The sequence below is a fragment of the Gossypium hirsutum genome, chromosome A06, assembly GCF_007990345.1.
Source record: "Gossypium hirsutum isolate 1008001.06 chromosome A06, Gossypium_hirsutum_v2.1, whole genome shotgun sequence".
NCBI classification, from domain to species: Eukaryota; Viridiplantae; Streptophyta; class Magnoliopsida; order Malvales; family Malvaceae; genus Gossypium; species Gossypium hirsutum.
In genome coordinates this window covers 17,251,175-17,277,737 of record NC_053429.1, presented here as the reverse complement: position 1 = coordinate 17,277,737, position 26,563 = coordinate 17,251,175, and the positions used below count along the sequence as shown (strand labels likewise).

Genomic DNA, 26,563 nt, shown 5'->3' with positions numbered 1-26,563 from the left:
TTCGTTTTCAATATACTATTTCAGATACAATGGATGCATTATGTGCTTTAGAACTTAGAAGATGAAATTCCAAAAAAGAATGATTTTTACTTTTTGTCACCAAAATATTCTAAACCCTAATAAAACGAGAGATATTTTTGAACTTAGGTCCTAATGTTAGGATTTGGTGGCTTTAACGTGAGTATGATGATCAAAATGTTAATACACATTTTTCATTATTGTTAGCAGCATCCTCATATGGCTTTCAACCAGTTCAACAACCGTCTCCACCACAAGGTCCTTAAAATTACTAATATGATATGATATGCTATCATTTTGTCTTAATATAACTTTGTTATGATATTTCAGTTTGTACTTGCAAACTTTGTTATAGTTTTTGGGGTTGTATTTGCTAACTTCAGCCAAAACTTGATGTGCAAATAGAGGCGAAGCCATAAAATTTTTTTAGGGGGTTGGAATTAAATTATATATTTTTACGATAATAAAATGCTGGAATTATAATTTTTAAAGGATTAAATTAAATTTTATCATTTTTGGAGGGTCAAAATGTAATTTTACCACAACTAATTTAAAATTTTATAAATTATAAAGGGACCTAAATAAAAAATTTTCATTTTAGGGAGGGTCGAAACCTTTGCCAGCCCCTTAGCTCCACCCTTTTATGTAAAACTAATGTATGATACTTTTTTTATGTATGATATTTTTTATGGTATGTTTTTTTATTAAAGTGTCTTTGTATTGTATAGAATGTCATAAAATATAGTTTTTTTTATTTGTTTACTTTTTCAGGTTATGGATGATTTTATGTACGAAAGTTTTGATATGAATTATGATAATATTGAATTAAATGAAAAAGTTCAACGAAGAATAGCCACATTGTTACACAAGTTGAAACAAGGAAGATCATGTGTTGGATTCAAATTATATTGATACATTATAAAACTTATTTCACTAAACAACCATGTATGGATTCAAATTATACAAGATAAAAGTGGGTGGAAGAAGTATTAACTGGGCATAAAGATCATTGTATGAATAGTTTTAGGATGCCAAAAAAGATATTTTTATTGTTTGATGCATGATTTGCAAACAAATCATGGCTTAAAGCATGAGAAAGTATCAACAATGGAGAAGTTAGCAGTAACATTGTACATTCTAGAAAATAGAGAATCAAATTCGAATACGGCAGAGCGATTTCAACGATTAGAGAATTATTAGTTGAATTTTTAATGATTTATAATTTCTTAAATGAGAATAGACACAATTAAACCTATTGAAGGTCAATTCGAGGAAGTACCATGTCAAATTCGACATGATCCAAGATATTGGCCTCACTTTAAGGTAAAATTTGTTGGTAACGCAAAATGGGTGTATCTCACATTGATTAAGTATAGGCTACTAAAAGAGTTTTTATATAGTCTTTGCTATTACTTTTATTGAGTAATTGGGCTAAAGTTCTAACACATGCACGTTGTTTTTACTATTGCTAAAAGGGTGGGTCAGGCTTGTTACTTCTCTTATTCTTCTTCTTTTTTTTTTGTATTATCTTTGGGGGATAATGTCCACTACATGATTACATCGATCAGGGCAAATTTGCTTCTAAGGCAATGGTTCTTCCACGACACAGTGATTCTTTCTTTTATTTACGCTTGGTTTATTTTCCAATCAGTGCTGACGATTTTGTTTTGCAATCGTATATTTTAAACAAGATTTACATAATTTTTTTTATTTCTTGAATAAAACTAAATACTAACTTTTATCACATTGCATGTATTTATTTTAAACGATTGTTTTGGGACCATAGATGATAAAAACATGCATTTCGCCTTCTCATCAAATACCTTTTATTGGTAGGAAACATTGTAGTTTGTGATTTCAATATGTGCTTTATTTTTTCATTTCTTGGTTGGGAAGGAACAACAAATTAATAGTAAATTTTTTTCCAAGCACTTGGAAGGCAAGAGTTAAATTTTTCACACCCTCCACCAAGTTGAAGTTTATTTATTTTAGTTAATAATTACATAAAAACAATATCATATCTTTAATTTAATTTTAATATTTTTGAGATTAATATCATTTCTACCTTTTACATAGGAAAATTTTATCTTGTAGCTTCAAGATATCCATAAATAACAGGTTTTCTAGGACCATATAAGAGAGAATGATGTCGTTTACCTAATTTTTCATCGAGGTAATTGTCGGTATCATGAAAAAAAATTTAATCATGAGTATTCTTTTTTATGCTCCGTGATTGAATGAACATTTGAAATGTGGAAGAAAAAATTGCCAATATTAAGAGATATTCCAAGTTACTCATTCGAGAAACAAGTTTTAATTGTTAATGAAACAATGATTTTGCATAATTACATTCCAAGACAAGCTGAACTAAATTATGAAGATTTTAGAGAATTTAAAAATATGCCCGACATACTAGCCTCTTGAAGTCATTTTGATTAAGGTGAATTGAGTTCTTTTATCCTGGAAATTATGATGTTAAGGAAACTATTTCAATGAGTTCATCTTCCTAAAGAAACTTTATATCTTAATTTAAATTCTAATATTAATGTAAGTTGTTATGTATTATGTTAACTTAATTTATTTCCCAATATTAATATATTTTATTGTATTTAAAAAATATTCAAGTAGATTCTTTAAAAATTTATAAGTATGGTGTTATTATTAATATTATTATTTTGGTGGTGTTATTATTTGTAAAAATAATATTGGGCATTTTTAAAGAAATTAATTAATTATAAATAAATCATATTTATCATTTAATATAATAGCTATTTTAAAATGAATATGAAATAATTAATTAAAATATTTCTAAAATATATAATGTTATACATTATAATTTTACTAAATAAAATTATAATTTCACATACTTTTAATAATTTCATAAAAATAAAATAATTTAAAACTTTTACTATATTTCATTCTTAATCTAACATCCTTAATAGTTACTTTCCTTTCTCACCTCACCGATACAATTGCATTTGAATCCAAACATACACCCCACCACTGTTTTCAATCTCACAGCTAAAAGTAATTAATCTCATCGCTACCGCTGTTTTTAATCTTACCAAGGGCAAATTCACCGCCTATCCAAAAGAAGCCTAAGTAGTTATCAGTTCCATTTGTTCTCTCAACAAAAGCCATTGTTTTCCAACCTAAATTTCTTTTTTTTTTCCAAATCCAAATATGTGGATATTTCTTTCATGGCTTTCCTCAACTTTTCATTCATTTGTGTTAACACCCATTTCTTTAAACCCTTCATTAAACAAGGAAGCCTTAGGGCAAATCCCATTCAAGTTTCTTGAATTTTTCAAGAAGCCAGAGATTATGGTTTGGATGATTGGTAATAGAAGAAACGAACATGAAAATCCATAACTTGGTTATGAAGATTTTGATGTTAGTAATGCAAAGGGTTGGTGTTAGTGGGTATATCCCACATTTATTAAGTACAAGCTATTAAGAATATTTTTATATAGCTTTACTTCTTACTTTTATTGAGCAATTGGGCTATGGGTCTATTACACATGTGTGATGCAATTGCTTACTTGTGCTCGTGTCCTCAACACGTATCGTGTGTATATTTATTTTGGATAAAAAAATTATTATTTTTTCAGAAAATAATATTTTCAACAATCTTTTTTTTTCGTTATATGATCTGAAAAATCTGGGATTTTTGGTTGTTGGGGCGGAAATAGTGGGGGTAGTTTCAGTGCATTTTTTACTTCTGCGCCCCTACCTTTTTACCGTTTTGTCCTTCTGTTATTAGTACAAATAAAGGGTTAATTTCCTCATTTTTCACACTAAACAGAAACACAACCCTCTTTGAAAAACATTCCTCTTCTTTACTTTCAGTCTGCGATTTCTTTATAAACTTTGTTGTTTTTTCCCTAATCACTTTAGAGAAAATTATGCTTAGGAGTTTGGGTTTTAAGCGGGATAGATTGTGTCCCCTTAAACTTTCCTGGGAATTTTTCCTATTATGATTTCTTGAAAAGAGAAACACCAATCGAGTTCTATCTTTAATATTTGGGTGTACGGATATCGAAGGACTACCTTAACATTGGGGGACAATGTCCACTACACGTTTACACCGATCAGGGAAAATTCGTTTCTAAAGCAATAGATTTACCACGACGCAATAATTTCTGTTTTCATATTTATTTATTTATTCTTTAGTGCTAATAGATTTGTTTTGCAATAGGTTTTTTTTCCCAACATTTGAGACTAGTAAGCTTTAAGGGTTGAGCTTTATCTGATGGGCACCTCTTATAAATACTTGATTGTTGTTACTAGCATTGCCGACTAAATTGGCATTGGCAAGCCTCCTTTTGTTTCACTCAAAGCAGAGATGGATGCTCTTGCCATGGAGGTAGTCTTTGTCAATATTGACTTTGTTAGGCAATATCATCACTTTCACCAAGTAGCATATTTTGTAGGGTTTATGAGCTTAGATTTAAATTAAAAAAATTCAATACCTTCTCTGTTAAAAGAGTTTTTTTATATTAAATTTCTTTGAGAGGGAATTTTGGATTGTTAAAATAACTGGTGGAGTGGGACCACAAGAGCAAAGTTCTTGGAAAGATACATGCTTGACTTGGAAGTATTGTTAATCAGGTACCCAACCAAACCCCCAACACTAGTTGGTATTGTCTCTGTGTCAAGTCGAGCTCAAGCTTAAGGCATTGGATTGGGCCTTGCATGACACACAATCATTTACCAAGGGATGTGCATGTCTCGCGCTTGGTAGGATTCAAACTCTCAACCTATAGCATATAAGTCATTGTCAAAAGGTATGGTACCACTTGATCTAACTCCTACTCTATGAACTTTCCTCAAGCTCAAACTCTCATTAGAGTTGGAAGATAAAATCCTAGTTCGACTTAAGGACAATATCGACCACTGTTTGGGTTTCGACCAATTTCTCAGTGGATATCGAAATGATTTGCAAGTTTCTTTTATATTTTCTTTGTTGATTCTGAAAAAGTTTTTTTTTGCATCCATTTCAACTTTGTTATTTAAACCTTTGTTAGAATAAATGTTGAGATAGATCAATTTATAATAGGGTAAAGCAAGAAGTAAAATAAGGAGAGAAATAATACACAGTATTTGTTAATGCAATTCAAATAACAATCCTACTCTTCAGTTACTCAAATAATAATTTTATTAAGCAATTCATTCGAACAAACTATTTGCTAAAACTCAAACTACCCTTCACACACAAATACTTGCAGCCCTAAAATTAAGCCTTATTGAGGGGGGTCAACTTCTTTGGGAGAAGTCTTCGAAGTATCATCTACCAAGCTGTTGACTGGTCCCCAAACAATAGAAGGTATTGTCCCTCTGTTTGAGTTTTGTCTCCTATATTCTATCAAGAACCAGCATGCCATGAGCAGTTGCCCGAAAGGCCTAGTTCACAAAACTAGAAGCACCTCAGTTGATGGACTTGCAAAACCAAAGACGTGAGAATATTATGAAATTACTTGAGTGCAAGGTGACTCGAACCACCAACCCAAGGCTTATGACCCACTTATCTTCAACCATGGTGAATTTTTAAGCTTCATTAGTTTTTCATAGTTGTGAGTGAGAATTTTATTATTTTATGCTTTTTATGATGCTTATGGGTCATGCTGGTTGGGTTCATGTATAATACTAATATGATACATAATTGTTTAAGCTCAATCTAACTCGAAATATGAATATGAATTTTTTTTTTAAATTTATCCATATTTATAAATGACTAAACTAAATCGATTTAAATATATCCATATTATTATTTAATTATATATATTATTTAATATCTAGTAATGATATATATTATTTTATTTTAAATTTTAATGATAAACAACTTAATATCTATGTTTTTAACGGGGGTAAGTACAAGAGGAAAGACAAGGACCTTGTTCTCCAAATGCTAAAAAGGTTGATTAAAAAATATAATATTATAAATTAGAATAATGGTAAAATTGTCTTTTAAACTCACAAATTTTATAATTCAATTTTAGTCTCTTTAAACTTTTTTTTCTACTTGCACTCATGATTTTTTATATTTATATTATAAAATTATATATTTAATTTTAATATGATATAAATTATATAATATAAAATTAAAAAAGAATATATTAAAAAATTAAAAAAAATGAGCCAAGCCATGAATTTACCCAAGTCTAGCCCATACTCTAAATTAGTATTTTTTTTGGTCTAATATTTTTTAAACCCCTAGATATCATACCCACCTTCAAGCTTAACAAATCTAAAAAGAAGGTTAAAATATAATGTCTATCCCATTCTTCAATAAAACAACTAAAAATTAAAATTTTTTTATTTTTTCATTTTAAAATCTTAGTCCAATCATTAATATCATTTGTATTTTCTATTAAAATTTATCAATTCAACATGTTGATTAGATGACATATGATTGACAAAAAATAATTTTACAAATCAAAATTTGACAACCCAACATGTTAATTAGATGGCATTCATATACGATCAAATATGGTTGACAGAAGATAAATATGCCAAGTTAAAATAATTGACGATAATTAGACTAAAAATTTTAAATAAAAAAATTAACTTTTTACCTTTTTTTTTGGATTAAACATATTTGGTACTAAAAAGCAAGATACATGATTTATGTTAAAAGATGAGTTTTCTTTTTCAAAGTAGTATGAAATATAAAATCAATGATTTAAGAAACTATTAAATGTTGTTCAATTAGCTCACAATCTTGTCTTAATAGAATAGACATTCGAATCGATAAATGCTTAAATAAATAATTTTTTGTTAAAATTTTTAGCTTTTTTAAAAATACTTTTAGCTAAATAGAGAAACTAAAATTTTTACAGTACTTTCCCTTCTCTGGTTCTCGCTCCTCTTCTCATTTTCTCCAAGGTTTTTGTTGCTCTCTCCCTCTCTCTTTTTCTACTCCCCTAATCTCATCTTCTCATTTCAACTCCCCATTTAACTTTCTCATTTTCCCCCATTTCAGGTTATTTTTGGTCGCTGCTGAGTTTGGTTGCTCTCTATTTCAGGTTAACTTTCTCATTTCACCTTTGATTTTCTTGAGTTTTCTGTTTGGTTGTTGAGTTTGATTATTTTCCTGAGTTTAATTTTCTTCGGACTTACAATGAAGCTATTAAAAGTGTCCTTAAATGGCAAACACACACAACAATTAACCCCTAATAAAAGAGAAACGGTGAAAAATGGGAATTCTCTTTTACAACATCAATTAGATTAGTGAAAGAATTTATTGAGAAATAAAAGATAACAGAACTTGACAAAGTTTTTAACAATGAAGCCTTCATTAGTTACTATACTATGTTTTTAAAGATTGAAAAAAAAAGGTGTCGCTATCCTTGGGACTAGTTTTCTGGCTGCTGATTAGTTTTTGGCTGCCAAATTTGTTTGGCTTCAAGGATCAAAAACTTTCATGATCTCTTTCTTTTAAGGAAAATCCAGACTGAAAATCCCCGTTTTGGTTCCAAATATGTCCCTTTTTTTTTCTCTTGGAAAGGAATGAGCTTTTCTTTGTGTTCTTTGAATGTTCAATTCCATAGTCGTCTTTTTGATTTTTTCTCTTTTTTGTTTCATTAATAGTTGTGATTAAAGCTCGATTAAGGTTGTTGGCTTGAAATGGCGCTAAGTTATTCCAAGACACGAACTTTTTCATTTTTTTTTTCATGGTAAAAGGGGATGTTGGGAAATATTTATAGCTTGGGATTTCATGCTAATGGAAATCTTGATATATTTTTATGCGTATTTGGTTAGGAAGAATATCTAATTTTGCTTGGTTCATTTGATTTCAGCTGACTTTTCTTTTCTTTTCCTGCTGTTCTAATTTGTGGGTACGTTTACAAAGAAAAATTTCAAGCTTGTTTTAGCTGAAATTAGATGTTGGGACTTGAAAGATCAGTCTTGAAAACTTAGCACTGGTTCATAAAAAAATTGTTATTTTTTCAACTTAATTAGCATATCCTCAGATCTCATGTTTGTATGACGTGGCGAAATCATAACTTAATTGGCAAAAACACCTTTCCTTCAAAGGAAATCTAAAGTTGAAATCTTTTTTTCTCAGCCAACTTAGTATTTTATATATCTGTGTGTATGTACTAGAAAGATGATTCTTTTTCTGCTGATCTATGTTTCTCAGGTTAACTTTTTGTTTGGTTAGCTTTGATGTTCTCTTTATGACGTGTGATTATTTATATGATTGTTATTTGGTAAATTACCACTGTGGATACTCTTTATATCTAATATATTGGATATTGTGATGATAAAATGTTGTTTCAAAATTTAAAACTGAACGACTCAAGTTTTGCTAGGCTCAGTAAGAAAATCTCATACACACCTTTCTTTAGCCTATATGTGACATCCTTTGCTAATACCAATATGAAGGATACTCTTTGAGGTTCAAGTAAGAATAAGAAGACTGTAACTTGTTTTGATTTCAAATTATGCTACCCTGGCTTTATTTTGTTAAATCCTTGCGTGTTTGAGAAGCTTTAAACCGATAGTTTGGTTTTTTTGGATATTGAATTTATGTTCTACTTATTTATGTATAATTTAGTTTTATCAATAGTTATTTATGTTTGATTTTGGATATAAAATTTGTTCATAGGTGATAGTATGATTGGCAATTCCAGCAGTGATGATGAAAGGGAGAAGTAAGATATTTTACAACGGATGGAATGTTTTTAATTGGGTATATGAGAATATTATTGATCGAGAAGATATGCATGATGGACAAAGTAACGATGATGATGATGATAGTGAATCAAACAATTCAAATGGTTTTAAAATGGGATTAACAAGATATACTATAGATTCTAGCTTAATGAATTCATTTTTAAATTACAAATGCTAATATAAAATTTTTAATATCTATATTTGGTATATAAATATTATCTATTTTTGAAATTTTAATCCAAATACATGTAATATTTTAATTTGTTATGTTTATGTCTTCTATATTAGAGAAATATCTGAGTTATATATTCAAATTAAATTTTAAAATAAAATAATACAAATGTGTTAAAATTATTAATTAAAAAAATATTTTTTAAAATAATACAAATATGTTAGTATCTCATGGTTATATTTAGATATTTAAAATATAGTTTATATTCTAATTAAATTTTATAAATAATTAATATTAATTGCTTACAAATATTTTAAATTTATATTTCATATATTAAAATATTAACAAGTTATAATAAATTATTTTTTATATTCTTACTAAAATTTTATAATATTAACTAATTTGAACATTATTTAAATACATATTTGTTATTTTTTAATATCATGTGTAAAATATACATTTTATTTCTTAAAAACATTTTTTTTATACCAATACTAAACACCTCAAATTTTAAACTAAACTTTTCAAAAGTACTATCATTATTCATAATAGTTTGGATGAGATATGCAACTACATACTATTAGAGTTCATCACGATAACTTACTTCTGGAGGTGAAGTATATTTGGTCGGATTTTGCAAGAGGTATGTTATCGCCAACGATGCATGTAAAGCTGCACCGTATGGAAAAACATCTTCATTTACTCTGAAGTAGGGTGAATGTCCCGAGTGAACTGCGCCTTCCGTCTCCTTCATTCCAAGAAAGAAAAAAAGTCCAGGGATCGACTCTGAAAAGAATGCAAAATCCTCTCCTCCCATCTGCGGCTGCATTTCTATAATGTTCTCAGAGCCCAAAATCTCCCCTGCAACCTTTCTGAAATGCTCATGCAACTCTTTGTTGTTTGAGTTCACAGGGTACATGGACCTTTCGTCGAAGATCACCGTTGCATTGCATCTTTGTACGCTTGCTTGTTTCGATATAACCTGTAAGTTTGCTTTGTGTGATTACATCAATAAATAAATAAAGCTATGTACATTAGAAGTAAGAGACAAGTGCACCTCCTCAATCCTTTGTCTGAGTTGAAGAAAGCTTTCTTTTGAAAATGCCCTGAAAGTGCCACCAATGGTGACAGAATCCGGAATGACATTGAATGCACCACCCCCTTGGAATTTCGCAATGCTGACCACCTGTCAAATTTATGTTTAAATGAGCATATATGTAAACAAAGTATCTGGAACCTATACAAATAACTTGAATTGCAACCAGATAATACTTTAACACAAGGGAAATCCATAAAAAAGAATCAAAGAAACCGATAAAACATGAACAGCATAATGCCATAAATGAAATGGATTAGTTTCAAAACCAAAAGCTATACAGGTTATGTAAACTGAAAATCATTAGATGCAATTTGCATAAGTTCTTACTTGACAAAAACAAGGATGGGGGAGATTAAATACATGAATGGGTTTCAGGCAGGTTCTCCAAGGTGAAACCTTTGGAGCGTTTCTAATTAACAGGGAGCAAAAGGAACCATGGAAACTAAGTAGAGCATGAGCGCAATACAGAGAAATATTACCTGAGAATCCAAGGGATCAGCTTCACGTGAAACTAGATGTTGCAAGCTAACAATCACATTGGAAGCTGCTAAAATGGGGTCTACTGTATGCTGAGGAATTGCAGCATGTCCCCCTTTTCCATTAATTACAGCCTCAAAGAAACCCATTGCAGCTGAAATCGGACCAGGTCGGGAGGCCACCATACCGATGGGGACTCTAGCTGTAACATGGAGTGCAAAGATGGCATCAACTTTGTCCAAAGCCCCTTCATCTAACATAATTTTGGCTCCCCCACCCCCTTCCTCTGCCGGTTGAAAAATAAGAACAACTGTTCCCTATTAAACAACGATTTTGAAGTTCATATGTACGGTGATGTACCAAATCAAGCAACCTAAGTTCAATTAAGAATTCAATTGCTACTTGCGAGGTCAAACCTATAAAACAAGGAAGGGAAAATATAGCAAGGAACCTGCAAATCATTTTGATTATGTTGAAGCATCTTTGCAGCACCAAGAAGCATAGCAACATGAGCATCATGTCCACAAGCATGCATCTTTCCAGGAACCTTGCTCTTATGCTCCCACTCCACCAGTTCCTTCAACAATCAAAACCCAAAAATACCTTCTCACAGAAATTTCATATAAAAAGAAACTATGGTAATATTGAAGGTACGGATAATTTTTTCAACTTAGATCTAAGCTCATAAACCCTACAAAATATGCTAGTTGATGAAAGTGATGTGATTGCCTAAACTAGTCAATATTGTAAAAGACTACCTCCATGGCAAGAGCATCCATATCTGCTCTGAGTGCGACAAAAGGAGGCTTGCCGGTGCCAATATAGCCGACAACACCCGTAACAGCAATCGGGTACTTGTAAGGGATGCCCATAAGATCAAGCTCAGCTCGTATAAGCTTACTAGTCTCAAATTCTTCATAACCAAGCTCCCGGTTTTCATGTATTTTTCTTCTAATATTAACCATCCAATCCATAATCTCTGGTTTCTTGGAAAATTCGAGAAAGTTGAGTGGGATTTGCGCTAAGGCTTCCTTGGTTAATGAAAGATTTGAAGAAATGGGTGTAGGCATAAACGAATGAAGAGTGAAAATCAGTAAAAACCACTTCAGGAAAGCCATGAAAAAGAAAAAGATTACGGATTAGAAGAAACTTAGGTTGGTACTTAGAAAACAAAAGGTGTGAAGAAACAATGGCTTTTGCTTGGGAACAGAAAGTAGAAGAGCATAAAAGGGAACTAGTAAGTACCTAGACATGAAAGCATGTCACATGAAAAAGAAAGAGGTTCGGATGGATGTTTCGGCCTTTTGGTGAACTTATCGGGTCAACCGACAGTTAAAACTGTATCACTTTTTTTTTTAAAGTAAATTTTATAATAAATTAATGTAAATACTTATTTAGTTTCTATAAATTTTAAAAATAAATAAATTAAACTCTCTGAATAAAAATTTAAAAAATTAAAATAATTTTTAAAAATTTAAAATATTTATAAAAATTCTAAAATTTATATTTTTTTAAAAATTATACAAATTTAAAAAATTCTAAAGAAAGTTATTTTTTAAATTTTTAAAATAATAATTTTGTGACTTAAATAAGTTAATTAATTATTCAAGTTCATTATATTAAAATATTTTATTTTTTTTTATTTTGCTTTAAAACTTTTTTCAAATATATATGGTTTCAAATTCATATGTTCTAATATAGAATTAGTTTATATCATTTATCACATGTCAATCATACATTGATTATTTTTGCTATCATATAAAAAAATATTTTTAATATATTGGAGTAATTTGTAAAATATTTGACAAGTACCAAATCAAAAAAAAATATTAGGTATCAAATTAGAAAAAAAGAATTAAGTTTAGGAACCAAATTAAACTCCAAAAATATTAATTATCAACTTAGGAAAAAGTGTTGAGTTTAAATATTAAAATAAAAAAATATCAAATTTGTATACTAAATTAAAAGAAAAATTAAATATCAAATTAAAAAAAAAGTGTGAATAGGAAATGTTTTCTTATATATTTTTAACCATTATTTTGATTCCACATCATTTTCATGTCGTATTATAATTAAAAAAAGTTAACTCAAAACTACGATAGACCGTTTTGGATTATTTAAAACCCAAAAAACTGATACAATTCATCTTGTTCATTTCAATGTTCTTCCATCATAAAGAAAGGGCAAAGCTGAAGTATAGAAGGGAAGCCACAACAATGAACGGAGAATGGAGCTTCCAAGAGTGTTTTCAATCACCGATCAAGTTCAAATTTGGGGAAAACTCAAAAAAATTCCTTCCTAAATCTTGAAAGGAAACTAAAAAATTCCCAAATTTGTCCTGATTCCAACAAATAAAAGAAATTCCAATATTTCTGTTTTAAAAAAACACAAAATTTCCCGAAACCCACTATCATCCCTTCCCTTTGAATTGACACAACAGAGTGAGCAGAAGGGTTACCACGGTTTTGAACTTATCACAATTTTTTTAACCTATTCAAACCTCTTTTATTTACCCATATTGTAGTTTTGGGTTAATTTTTTTTAATTATAATATTACATGGAAATGATATTGAATAAAAATAAGTCATACCACAGTACTTAGAAAAATAAAAATCATCCTCTTGTAATTTTTTGAAGTCTGGATTATTATTTTTTATGTAGTTTATACTTTTTAAAAATGTAAGGTTAGGTACATTTAAGATTTAGTAATTGTATTTAGTATTTAATATTTAAGGTTTAGAGTTTAATATTGAATATTAGTGGTTAAAATTTAAGGTTTAAAAATATAAGATCTTTAAGTTTAAGATTTAGAATTTTAGAGTCAAATATTTAAGATATTAGAATTTTATTTAAATACTAAATTTTAATATTATATCAAAAAAATTTAAGGTCGTTCTTGATTGGGTACGTCGTGCTGATTTTGTTGCCGAAAGATTCGTTCAGCTGGTGAAGATCAGACACCTAGGGGGACAAAACGAAAGGAAGAAGGAGTGCCAAGAAGCAATCCCATCGAGTCGAGGCAGCGAACGTCTAATGGATCGGCCTAGTAAGCAACATGTAAGTCTGAAATAGGAGCATTAGAGCCATGCAAAAAAAATAACAGTTGTGTAATAAAAGAGCCTAAAATGAGAGGACGCTTTCCATTTATAACATGTTCAAATTGAAGCGCATACCAATAGCCCAAATTTACTGGACAACCGATGTACATACACCATTATAAGAATAATTTCGTCTTCGAGACAATAGCCAAAGCATCTCGCCGGCTTGAGAAATTATAAGCCAAATAACGATGTATGTAACATAAGCCAGGGTTATGAAACCATAAATATTTTGATGTTTTAGGGCTATACACGGTTTTGACATTATCTGTTAATAAGGCAAGGGCCTCGACAGCCTTGAAGTCTGCTGGAAAAGTACACAAACTGTTCTCATAATCAGTGGACATAGTATACTCCTCTGTCACAAAAGCCAATGCAATATTAAAATCAATGAGGGATAAACTATGTGTGGTACCAAGCAACCGAAATTTTATCATGCCATTTGGTCCCTTATACGCTATCCAATAAGCCCAAAGTGCGTTATTTAGCCGAAGACTCCAATCCTTTTGATTAGGCTAAACTGTTTTTTCCAAAATAGTATTGATTTCCCTATTCGAGATTTCTACTTGGCCGTTCGTTTAGGGATGGTAGGCTGTAGCTATACGGTGGTGAATTCCGTATTTTTTCATAAGTGTCTCCGTGACTCTATTGCGAAAGTGGGTTTCACGGTCGCTAATCAAAGCTCGATGTGTGCCAAACCTAGAAAAAATAGTTCGTTTTAGAAACTCCACAACAATTTTAACATTATCATTGCAAGTAAACTTTGCTTCTATTCACTTAGAAACATAGTCTACTACAAGAATTATATCTATTTCTAAATAAGGAAATAAATGGACCCATAAAGTCAATGCCCCATACATCAAAAATCTCATAGACATGAATCAGGGATAGGGGCATTTGATTTTGTTTAGTGATGTTACCTATATGTTGACATTTATCACAAGACTTACAGAAATTATATGCGTCTCAAAAAATTGTGAGCCAATATAGCCCACGCTCTAATACCTTATAGGCAGTACATTTAGGGCCAAAGTAACCTCCACAAGCTTCTGTATGACAAAAAGTAAGGATAGAAGTTACCTCAGTTTCTAGAATATATCGTCTTATTATTTGGTCTGAACAGTGTTTCCACAAGTATGGGTCATCCCAAATGTAATATCGAGCTTCCCGTCTAAGCTTGTCCTTCACGAACGTGCTAACCTAGTGGGCAATGAACCTGTGGCTAGGAGATTTACCATATCCGCATACCATGGGAAATGCGCCTTGTTCGAAAACAGGCTTTCATCAGGGAACTCATCCTTTATAGGAATGTTATCATAATGTGTTTTTAACCTACTCAAGTCGTTTGTCGCCAAGTTTTCACATCTCTTTTTATCTCGAATCTCGATGTCAAATTCTTGGAGTAGAAAAATCCATCTAATGAACCCTGGCTCTGCTTCCTTTTTTGCGATCAAGTACTTAAGAGTTGCGTGATCAGAAAAATAATTACTTTAGATCCCAACAAATAATATTGAAATTTATCCAAAGCAAATACAATAGCTAAAAGTTCTTTTTCCGTGGTGGTGTAGTTGCTTTGTGCATTATTTAGGGTTTTTAAGGCATAACAAATGACATGGGGCTTTTTGTCTATCTTTTGCCCCAGCATAACCTCCACACTGTGCTCGCTTGTACCGCACATAATTTCAAAGGGTAGTTCTAATCTAGTGCTTGTACTATAGGAACGAAAACCAACTTTTGTTTGAGTGTGTCAAAAGTCTCTTTACATTTTAGGCCGAACTCAAATTTCTTATCTTTCTGTAATAATTCACACAGTGGTTCAGCTACTTTTAAGAAGTTTTTTATAAAGCGCCTGTAAAACCTTGTATGGCCAAGGAAAGAACGTATTTCCCTTACAGTAGAGGGATATGGCAAAGAATTTATAATGTCAGTTTTAGCTTTATCGACCTCTATTCCCTTTGCTGAAACTATATGACCTAGAATCAAACCTTTGTCTACCATAAAATGACACTTTAATTCAATACAAGATTAAATTCTATGCACCTATTTAAAATTATTGTGAGGTTTTTAAGGCATTCATTAAAATAATTCCCATACACAGTAAAATCATCCATAAAAACTTTGATAATATTTTTCATATATTCAGGAAATATACTCATCATGCATATCTGGAAGGTGGTTGGTGCATTGCAAAGTCTGAATGGCATCCTTTTTGTACGCAAATGTGCCGAATTGGTATGTAAAAGTGGTCTTTTCTTGGTCCTCTGGTGCAATTGGGATTTGGAAGAAATATGAGTATCCATCAAGACAATAAAAGTGAGTTTTACCAACTAAACGCTCAAGCATTTGATCTATTAAAGGAAGAGGGAAATGATCTTTTCTAGTATAATAATTCAACTTCCTGTAATCAATGTAGACATGCTACCCATTTTGCACTCAGGTTGGTACCAAGTCACCCACAACATTTTTCTTTACTGTCACGCCCTTTTTTTGGGCACAACTTGTACCGAACTTACCCATTTGCTATCAGAAATGGGATAGATTACGTCAGCATCCAGCAGCTTGATTATTTCCCTTTTTACCACCTCCATCATATTCGGGTTCAACCGTCTTTGCACCTCTCACTTTGGTTTCATGTTTTCCTCCAAGTAAATCTTGTGTGTGCATGTCAAAGGGCTTATCCCTTTTAAGTTAGCAATGGTCCAGCCAATCGCCTCCTTATGATTTTTTAGTACCTGGTCAAACTTTCTTCTTCAAGCTTGGAAAGTCTATTTGAGACTATGATCGGTAAGGTATTATTTTTCCCCAAAAACGCATACTTAAGATGCTTGGGAAGCGATTTCAATTCTAAATCTAGAGCCTGCACAACAAAAGGTAAAAATTTAGTGTTCGATGGAGACAATAATTCATTAACAGATTCATAATCATTAAATATAAATTCAGATTTATCTTCATAAATCGACTTAAAAGTTTTTTCTACTAATAAGTCAATTATGTCGACACGGTTTACGTTCAAAATTTCACTTCGATAACTAATAGCATCATAAACATTAAACTTTACGATCTCCCCGTCAAATTCCATTGTGAGAGTTTCGCTTCGTACATCAATCTTTGTGCTAGCGATACTAAGGAAATGTCGGCCTAGTAAGATGTCCGAAGATCCAGAGTGCTATTCTCCTCCATCTTTATCACATAAAAATCTGCAGGGAAAATAAACCCGTTAACTTTCACTAATAAGTCCTCGAGGACTCCTTCAGGATGCACAATAGACCTGTCTGCTAACTGAATGATAACACCTATTTTCGTCAAAAAACTCGCGTTAAGTGACTCATAAATAGAAAAAAAAACATTATATTTATATAGGCCCCTAAATCACACATAGTTTTTTTAATTCCTAAGTGACCTATTTTGCATGGTATTGCGAACATGCCCCTATCTTTGCATTTCGCTGGCATCTTCCACTGTAACACTATGGATACATTCTCACTAATGCTTACCCTTTCATTACCAGTTAATTTTTGCTTGTTGGTGTAGAGTTTTTTTTTTGAGGAATTTGACATAACGCAGAATTTGTTTGATAGTATCCAACAGTGGTATGTTGATATCGACATTTCTGAATGTTTCGAGGATCTTCTTGTCCTCTTTACCTTTCTGACATTGGTTCAATCGTCTTGAAAATGGAGGTTGAATTTTAGGCAACGGAGGTTTCGTTGGGACCTGTTCATTGTTTTCAGGCTTTTCTTAGGCAAAACATTGGCCAAGATTCCTACCAGGAATTGGTTCCAATTCTCTTTCACTTCACAACATCACTACATTCGTGTTTTGTCTTGGGTTCAATTCCGTTTTTGATAGCAGCTTCCCTTGAGAATTTATTTTCTCAATTGATGTGGTCAATTCTCTTATAGACGCCTCGGTTTTCTATTGAAAATCAAGCATATTACCTGCTAATTTATTGACCATGGTTTCTAGAGAAATACCTAAATCTCATGGCTGTTGTGGAAATCGATTTTGGTATGGCTGATTATATTGTGGGTTGGCCCCATAACTCAAGTTAGGATGGTCTTTCCATCTTGGGTTGTAGGTATTTGTGTAGGAGTCATATCGTTTTTGTGGTGGCCTAGGGAAATTTCCCACAGCATCCAAATGAGCCATAATATCATCATACAAACTAGGACATGCATCGGTTGTATGTTCAGGTGTAGCACATATTCCACATAGTTGGGCTGGTTTTGCTTTTTCTACAACAAGAGAATTCACAATATTAGTAAGTCTATCAATTTTATCTTCTAAAGTTGAATTACTTAGCTGGTGAACCCTTTTAGGGGGCTCAAGATTAGCTAAAAATTGTTCAGTATTTGTAGCCATCATGGATATCAAGTCCCTTACTTGTTAGGGAGTCATGTTGACCAACGCTTTTCCATTGGCTACGTTTACCATATTCATCTCTATGGGTTTCAAGCCTTTATAAAAGTATTGGAGTAGAGACTGTTCTGTTATACCATGTTGTGGGCAGCTGGCATACAACTTCTTAAATTGCTCCTAATAGTTGTAAAGAGACTTTATTTCTTTTTGCCTTATCCCAACTATCTCCCTTCTTAACTCAGCTACACGCGATGCTGAAAAAAACCTGTTGAGAAACAAATGAAAAAGATCAGCCCAAGTTGTAATAGACCCAATGGGTAGATAAAATAATCATTCCTTAGCTGGATCTACTAGGGAAAAAGGGAAAGCACGCAATTTGATTTGATCCTCAGTTATGCCCTGAAGTTTCATACTAAGACAAACCATATGAAACTCTTTTAGATGTTTGTGTGGATTTTCATTTTACAACCCAAAAAAAGTTGGTAGTAACTGGATTAATCCTAACTTTAGTTCAAAATAAGTATCATGGTAGGATACGCAATGCATAATGGTAGGTGTCCTACCGGAGCTTCGGCTAATTGTCGAATCGTTTGAGCCATAGGTTGATGTGCTAGATTCGGGTTTTTGTTAACCCTAGTGTTAAGCACTTCTTCTGGTGAATCAGCTTCTAATTTTTCACTTTCAAGTGTTTGAGTAGGGTTTTCGTTAACCCTTGACTCAATTTCATTGTCTACTTCAATTTCTGAAGGTGGGTTACTCCGAGTCCCAACCACCCCTGACTACTTTTTCTGTAACTTTGTTTCCTTACGACTGGATCTCTTAGTCTTCTCTATTTTTGAATTGATGATCGTTTTATGAACCACTAAACTAAACTACGATCACAATTAAGGCAAGCGCACCTATCGAATGGTAATATAGTTATGGTGAGTCCAGAATATCATATCCACAAGGACTAAAAGTACTAGTATTAACTTTCTTTCTATTATTTAGCCTAAAATATAAGGGGTTTGTTCTAATTTAAAATTAACTAACTAATTAACTATTGCACGCAACAGAGAGTCAAGAAAATAATCGAATAAACCAATAATAAAGACAATACCCAAGGAAGAATCCACCTAGACTTCACTTATTATTCTGACTCTAAATCAAACGATTTATTCACTGGTCTTGATCCGTAGAAATCCCTAATTTTTGTTAGTAACTTTTTCGAGACTAAGAACAATTGGCTCTAGGTTGATTAATCAAAATCTCTTTCTAATTAAAACCCCTATTGTTGTATTAACTTGATCTATGGATTCCCTTATTAGATTTGACTCTAATCCGGCAGAGGGTTGCATGCAACTCCGCTTAATTATGTCAGATCTACTCTTAAACAGGGACTTTTGCTCCACTGAATAAGCACATCAAGCTTGGAATAATATCCTAAAAATATTAAAGAAAGAATTAATAACACTTAATTAAGAACAAGAACAAATATTTATCATTAAATTCAGAATATTAAATAATAACATCCATCTTTGGTTTCATCTTCCCTAGGTATATAGGGAATTTAGTTCATAATATAAAATGAAGACATCTCAAATTTAGAAAAACAACAAGACATGAAAAACGCAAATAAACTTCGAGAGAAATTTGAATGGAGATCTTCAATCTTGATGTGGATCTGCTTCTGAGACGATTTCAACGGCTTTCTTCGAGTAATTTCTGCTTTCTGATATGCGTGTTCCCCCTTAGGTCTTCTTCTAGTATGTATTTATAGACTTTTGAATGCTCAGAAACCTTAAAAATTGGCTTTTTTCGCGTGTTTGGGAAACAGGGAGCGATATCGACATGGGCTAGCACATGGGCATCTGGCCTACCCGTATAGATCACATGGGCGTGTGGCCTGCCCGTGTGGATCCTGAAAACTCCGATTTTGGCCCATTTTTCACTCCTTTTGCTCTCAAATGCTCACCTAAGTATAGAAACATGAATTTAAGAGATTAGGAGCATCAAATTCACTAATTTACATCATTAATCATCCATAAACACATTAAGAATGTGATTAAAATATGTTACATTTATGGTTTATCATGAATCAAATGCAAAACACCTAGAGCAGATCTGGTCATGAGGAACAAAGAAACAAAATTAGTACGTTACCAGTTGCCGGCAACAGTGCCAAAATTTGATGTGTCCTTGAGAGCACAAAAAATATACTATCCCTATAAAATAATGAAAAGAATAGTATAAGGGAAGTAGGGTCAAATCCTTAGGGACTGGATTTGTACAAGTTCCTGTTCCTCGAGATCCTGGACAGAGTCGTGCCCAAGAAAACCTGCGTACCTGGGAAAAAATAAAAAATAGAATTAAAAGTTTGATTGAATTGAAATTGTGAAAATTAAAATTAAAATTGTATAGATAAACAGAGTTGAGGAAAAAGAGGTTTTATGGAGAGATTCCAACCTCTAGTTGTCTCGATCTGCCTTGGGTTCAATCCTAGTCTTTTAGGTGATCCCTTTCGAATAGAATAAGCCAGTTATAGTGGAAGAGGATGCCTACGACCACTAGCTCTACTTAGATTTTAGACTTACAATTTAGAGGAACCTGACTCTAGCCAATCGTCACTTTTGTGGGACCGTCTTACACTAGATCATCACTTCTCAATGGAGAATGCCACACCTTTTATCTCTTAAGCTTGACAACTACTGACGCAGTAAGCTAACAAACCGACTGTGCAACCTTCCCAAAACATACAAATCAACCATTCTTTGCACAAGTTGAAAAAATCACCTTTGAAGGGACATGGACTAAAGCGTCAGCCCCATAATGCGGAGAAACAATGAATACTCGTTGAGAAGGCTAAGCGCGGATTCTAAGCCTCATGAACCCTTTGTGGGGAATTTTGACAACCTTTAGCTAGATAAATTTAGTGACTCATGCTTTTTGGGGAAAAAGAAATAAACGTAATGAAAATGGAATTTTTATTAAATAATATGAAGGGTAACAAAGGCTAAGCTTTCTGGGAGATAAAGTATTTACAGAAAAGATGAGTGAGATTTGTGTCACTCCATCCCTTATTTATAGTACTAGGAAACCTAGTCTATTCCTAGTTAAATTCTAAAAGATAAATAAAAATAAATAAAGATAAAAGCTAAAATTAAATCTAAATAATAATCTTTAACAATTATCCTAATATAATTAAAATTTAAATAGAGTCTTGTGTTTATAAAATCTCTTCTTTTCACTTTTGCCCCCAAGTCTTCCACACTTTACATTTTCGACATCACTTCTTTCTTATTTTGCATGATGACCCATTTTATCTTCAAATTCACGCTTTTTGCCCCCAAATTTCCTTTTTGCCTTCAATTTAGTCCTTACAAGATAAAAACCATAAATAGATCAAATTAGTAGGATCATACTCAAAATAAATATGTAATTAATACATAAAAATATGTCATTCTAGAGTACTATCACTATGTATCTAGAAAAATAATGGGTAAATTGTCAATAGTTACTCAAGTTTTAAGGCGTTGTTTGTAACACTTCATACCCAACCCGATTGTCGAGTCCAGATGTGTGACACCATATTCATTGTTGCAGCAACTTAGATTAACTTCTCTTTCAAAAACAACAACATAAGCACAATGGCGAATCTAAAGGGGGGCCGGCATGGGCCCCGACCCCCCTAAAATGTAAAATTATTATTTAAGCCCTTAAATTTTTTTTAAAAAAATTTAAATTAGTAAAGGTAAAATTGTACTTTGGCCCCCTAAAATTATGAAAATTTGATTTAATCCTTTAAAAATTATAAAGATATAGACTATAAAAAATTAAAATTTCATTCGGCCCCCCTAAAAGATTGTTCTGGCTTTGCCCCTGTATAAACATCAAGCATTTATCACATTTTTAATTAAAAACAAATTCAAGTCATTTTAAACACTTTAAAAACATTTTTAATAGAGTTATAGGTGTTCAGGGATGATCGAGATCAAGTTCAGGTTTTTAAGGGGGATTGTTTTGCCACACTTGTATTGGTATAAGTTTGGACTTCTATCAGTAGAAGTCCATGCTACTGTTCATTTTTGGCTAATGACTTGTTCTGATACATCTGACCATTTGTACCAGTAGAAGTTTACTAAGACCCAAAAATAACCTCAAAACACATCTAGTTTGATCCAAAATAAAAACAAATCATTTCCAAACATTATGGGACATCAAAATCATATTTAAACACCATTTAAGCATACTTAAACATGTTTGCACACATGCTTTCAACCATAAACACAACATTACCGACTTGAAGCATCAAATTCTCTTACTTAGCATATAAATAACACCTAAGTTATGACATATCTATTGCATTTAAGACTAATATACCAACATAACCATGAATAACTTATTTACACACCATTTATATATATAATCATATAACATATACAAATTCCTAGCATAGTAAATACCAAAATGATAAAAAGGTCTCCAAATTCAAGTTATGACACTATGTACATGCCAACTTGTTACAAAATGTACCAAAAGCTATACAAACTTTGTCCAACAGAGAATTGAGTCTTGGATGTTGTCGACTGCACAAACCCTTGTGATCTAATCAATACTTATGCACAAAAAAGAAAACATACATTGAGTAATAGAGCATATTGAAAACAATATAAACAAGTATCATCTAATCAAATACATACATTAATTATGTAATTCAAATATAATTAAACCATGTCAACATTTCTTGTCTCATACCTTTATTTTCATGCTTTCATGCTTGTTATAATATATCACATATTTACATTTTGAACTCAACCATCATACTATTTTAATACCATTTCAATTACATGAATATATACATATTCATTTCTCATTTCACAATCGAATCCATTGATTCATTTTGATAACTTTATCGACCCTTAGGGCTCGTAATTCTAGAATCGCTTGATCTTTCACATGCTACCTTTCAATGCATTAATATTCATATGCAATTTCTCAATCAACATTTAACATTCAATATCCAATGTCATTTAGCATATCACTTGATTTATAATCTCTATTAATTGGACACAGACTCAAGACGGATACACAGCTCAACCAACCATTATACCAATATAATTTGCGCCTACTTCATCATCAGTATGTCTGAAGTAATGTGCGCTTCGTACCTCATCAGTATAAACAGAAGTAATATATATAAATGTGCCTTGCACCTCATCAATACATTTGAAGTAATGTGCGCTCCGTGCTTCATTAGTATAAATCGAAGTAAATCCCATACACTAATTCTATAGCATGTCAATTATACTTGACTTTATTCGAAATTGTTAATACGGTATTCAATGTTTCAAAATATATATGTCTCACATGTTATAAACTATTACATAGCAAATTCATATCATTCTCAAATCATTTGTATACCATTACATGTCATTATTATGTTTCCACATTTCATATACAATCAATATGACAATTTACATCATTCACATATCATTTACATCTCAATTCCATGCTTTTGCATATCTTTTACATATGTATTCATACTTTCACTTACCATTATCACATTTATCTCATAGCCATATTGTAACGCCCTCAACCCGATCTGTTATGACTGATCTTGATCTTGGGTAGTACCAAACGAATACATACAAAAACTTAATCTACTTAAATAAGTTGCAATCAAATTGAACCTTCTTTGTTATATATTTCAAACTAAATTACCAAAGTATATACAATAAGAAAATAAAATTACCACACATGGTAATTAAATTACAACGATATCAAAATTGAAATCCTAATCTATTGTAGATATCCCAAAATATGGATTTCTATTTAACAATTCAGAATTCAAACTCGCTACCAAATCCGTTCTATATGCATAATAACTTGATACGCCATTTCTTGGCATAGTCCTAACATCGTCCCTCCTAGTGCAGTCCGACATCAACTCATTTGTAACATAACACACCCAGATAAGTTCATAAGAACTTAGTGAGGAAAACATCATTTACATTAGTCACATTTGCATGTTGCAACCAATAATTAATATATATAGATGGTTTCATCTTTCTTAACCTTCAACCTTGTCTGTGGTGAATGATTCCTCAAGTTCTATTCCTTTACACTCACCTATTACTGTACCTTACTCAGAAACTATTTCTTTTTGTCAACAAAATGTTTTCATTACATCACTTACATCATTAATCTTTGAGCCATCACCTCATTCCAATTCAAGAAGAAACACATACGTTGATCACAGATGCTTCATTTGAACATATAAATTCATGTCCTTAATCAGAATAAATTTTCGATACTAACTCATTACTTCTCCATGTGTTCTTAATTCTTTATTTCCAAACGAATTTTAGAATTGTGTGATACTTTACCATATAATCCATAGGTACATTATCCTTACTAGTTTTACATATTACATCTAAGATTTATGCAAAATACGCTAATTACTTAGTGTAGAGCTTGCCATAAAGAACGTCCTTCAAAGTTCTTCACTAAGAGCCTTATTAGGACTTACCATAAGAGTCCAATCGGAGTGCGCCATAAAAGGCTTCTATTGTAGGATTCGCCACAAAGGTGATTCTTTCATAATTCACAACAAAGGTGATTCTTGCAGGATTCGCCACAAAGACTATTCTTTCATAATTTTCTAAAAATGCTATTCTTTCGTAATAAGCCACAAAGGCTATTCTTTTTTAACATGTTTATGATATGAATTTGTCTAAACTCACATTACGTGAGATTTTCCCATCATCGTCTTGGGACATGCAGAGAACCCCATTGGGTAATCATCATTCATAATTCCTTTTCAAAAGGTTCCATACATGTAAAGTTACCAGTCTAAGCTAAACTTTTAAAATAACAATAGATTACTAGTCCAGGCTAAATCTGTGTCACATGAACCTTCAAGTCCGCAAAAAATGTTGGAGCTCGGTCTCAACTAGACTTCCTTTACAGACCTTTCATGCACTGACACAAACTAAGCATAATCATTCTAAACACCACTACATAACAAAAGTACTCACATCACATAATGTACTGTCTAGACATAGATTCATATCAATATTTCATCACATACTTTAGCTTATTAGATTCCATACCAGATTTATATACTATCCTCAACACATGTTTATACTATCATAGATATCCTTTAATAATCACCCATAGAGTCACATACTATACATTTTTTAATAAGGTATGAACAATACACATGCAATAGTTAGTATAGAGACTCACTTAACAACCACATATAGCAACTTTAATTCCAGATTCAACATCCAACGAGAAATTGCAACAACCACTACTTATAAAACATAAGAACACCATTAAACTCATTTGTATGACTTTTACCATCATTTCAAACTCAAATTGCTCTCAAACAAAGCCTTATTTCTTCGTTTTACTATTTATGCTCTCTTATTGACTTAATATTTCATAACATAACATATAGAGTCATAAATTTGACGTGGAGTAATCACTGATAAAGATCCAGATCTACAATTCTAGCTTAAAGGAGAAAAGAATATTTTAGGTTTCTTAAGGTTCAAATAGTAGTACTTCTTGAAGAAGGAACAAGAAAAACTCCCCTTTCTCTTACTTAAGTATCTATTTGTACAACCTAAGTCCTTATTGGAACTTGACACATGTTGCCTTCTTTCAAAATTACCCCAATAGTGGTTTACAACTATAGAGAAAACATAAAAGAAAATCTAATATTTTTATATACCTCTGGCTGTTCCATTAGTTCCTAACCAAATCATTTACAACGTAACTAACACAGTAACCCAATGAACTTGGCGTATACTACATTCGGCGATAACCCAGTTTACCCAAAAATCCTCATTACCCTTGCCAAACTCTTATTCTTTACAACTCTACATGTTTCAAGTTAGATCTTTACGTAATATTCTAACGTCTACTATGCACTTGATTTATACGCTAAAGCAACAAGTAGGTGGGTAGAACGATGTCTCATAGATTATTCTCAGTCTATGTGCCAAAACTTAAGACCCGCCAAACCGGGGTGTTACACATATTTTCACTTCAAAATACCATATACATTCAAATACACCAACTTTCATCACATTATAACCATTCACCATAATACACAAGACAAGATTTTGTGTTACCTTAATGAAGTTATTACTTAACAAGTTATATATTGAATTCAAATTCATGAAAGCACAAATCGGGATAGAGTTATTCGTTTACGACCTTTGCCTTTCCCTTATCCTGCGACGTCTCATTGTCATCTTTAGCTACGTACTGTAAATTCATTGTAGAAACTATATTAGTTTCACACAAACACATAAATTAAATATGATTTAAATTTTATTCAATTTAGTCCCTATAGGCCTTAATATATGGAATGCTTGTATCTTTTGTTATTCAATATTGAATCAAAATACAATTTCATATTTATTTACTAAAGACCTCTAGCTTTTAATCCATGATAAAATTTTCTAACATCTTTTAATTTATTCAATTTAGTCCCTAATGTTATAAATCAACTAAATGTCTTAGCTTAATTTTAAGGTAAATTCATTACTTCTTACCAATTTCCAACATCTTATTAACATAGTCCAAATCCAACACTCATTAATCTATCACATCCAAGCTTCAATTCACAAAAACTCATTAATGGCAACTTGAACAAATCTTTCTAATTGA

At 31.8% G+C, this 26,563-nt stretch overlaps 1 protein-coding gene and 1 long non-coding RNA gene across 5 annotated transcripts; one reads left to right on the top strand and one right to left on the bottom strand.

Annotated features, from left to right (window-relative positions):
* Positions 1-5,158: 5,158 nt before the first annotated feature.
* LOC107962690 (IAA-amino acid hydrolase ILR1-like 4) lies at positions 5,159-11,749 on the bottom strand. Of its 4 annotated transcripts, none has more exons than XM_041115260.1 (6): positions 11,204-11,749; positions 10,897-11,022; positions 10,448-10,762; positions 9,927-10,055; positions 9,474-9,851; positions 5,159-5,457 (listed from the first exon to the last, which is right to left on the bottom strand). In XM_041115260.1, the coding sequence occupies exons 1-6, from the start codon at positions 11,561-11,563 to the stop codon at positions 5,446-5,448; spliced, it is 1,320 nt and encodes a 439-aa protein (XP_040971194.1). In that variant the 5' UTR covers positions 11,564-11,749; the 3' UTR covers positions 5,159-5,445. The 4 variants fall into 4 exon arrangements, with proteins under 4 accessions (XP_040971194.1, XP_040971195.1, XP_040971193.1 ...); XM_041115261.1 differs by having other exon boundaries at positions 5,159-5,434; XM_041115259.1 differs by having other exon boundaries at positions 5,159-5,421.
* LOC107962689 (uncharacterized) lies at positions 5,464-9,730 on the top strand. Its single transcript, XR_001701734.2, has 3 exons — positions 5,464-6,903; positions 7,001-7,043; positions 8,630-9,730. It is a non-coding gene; the product is annotated as an uncharacterized lncRNA (long non-coding RNA).
* Positions 11,750-26,563: the final 14,814 nt, after the last annotated feature.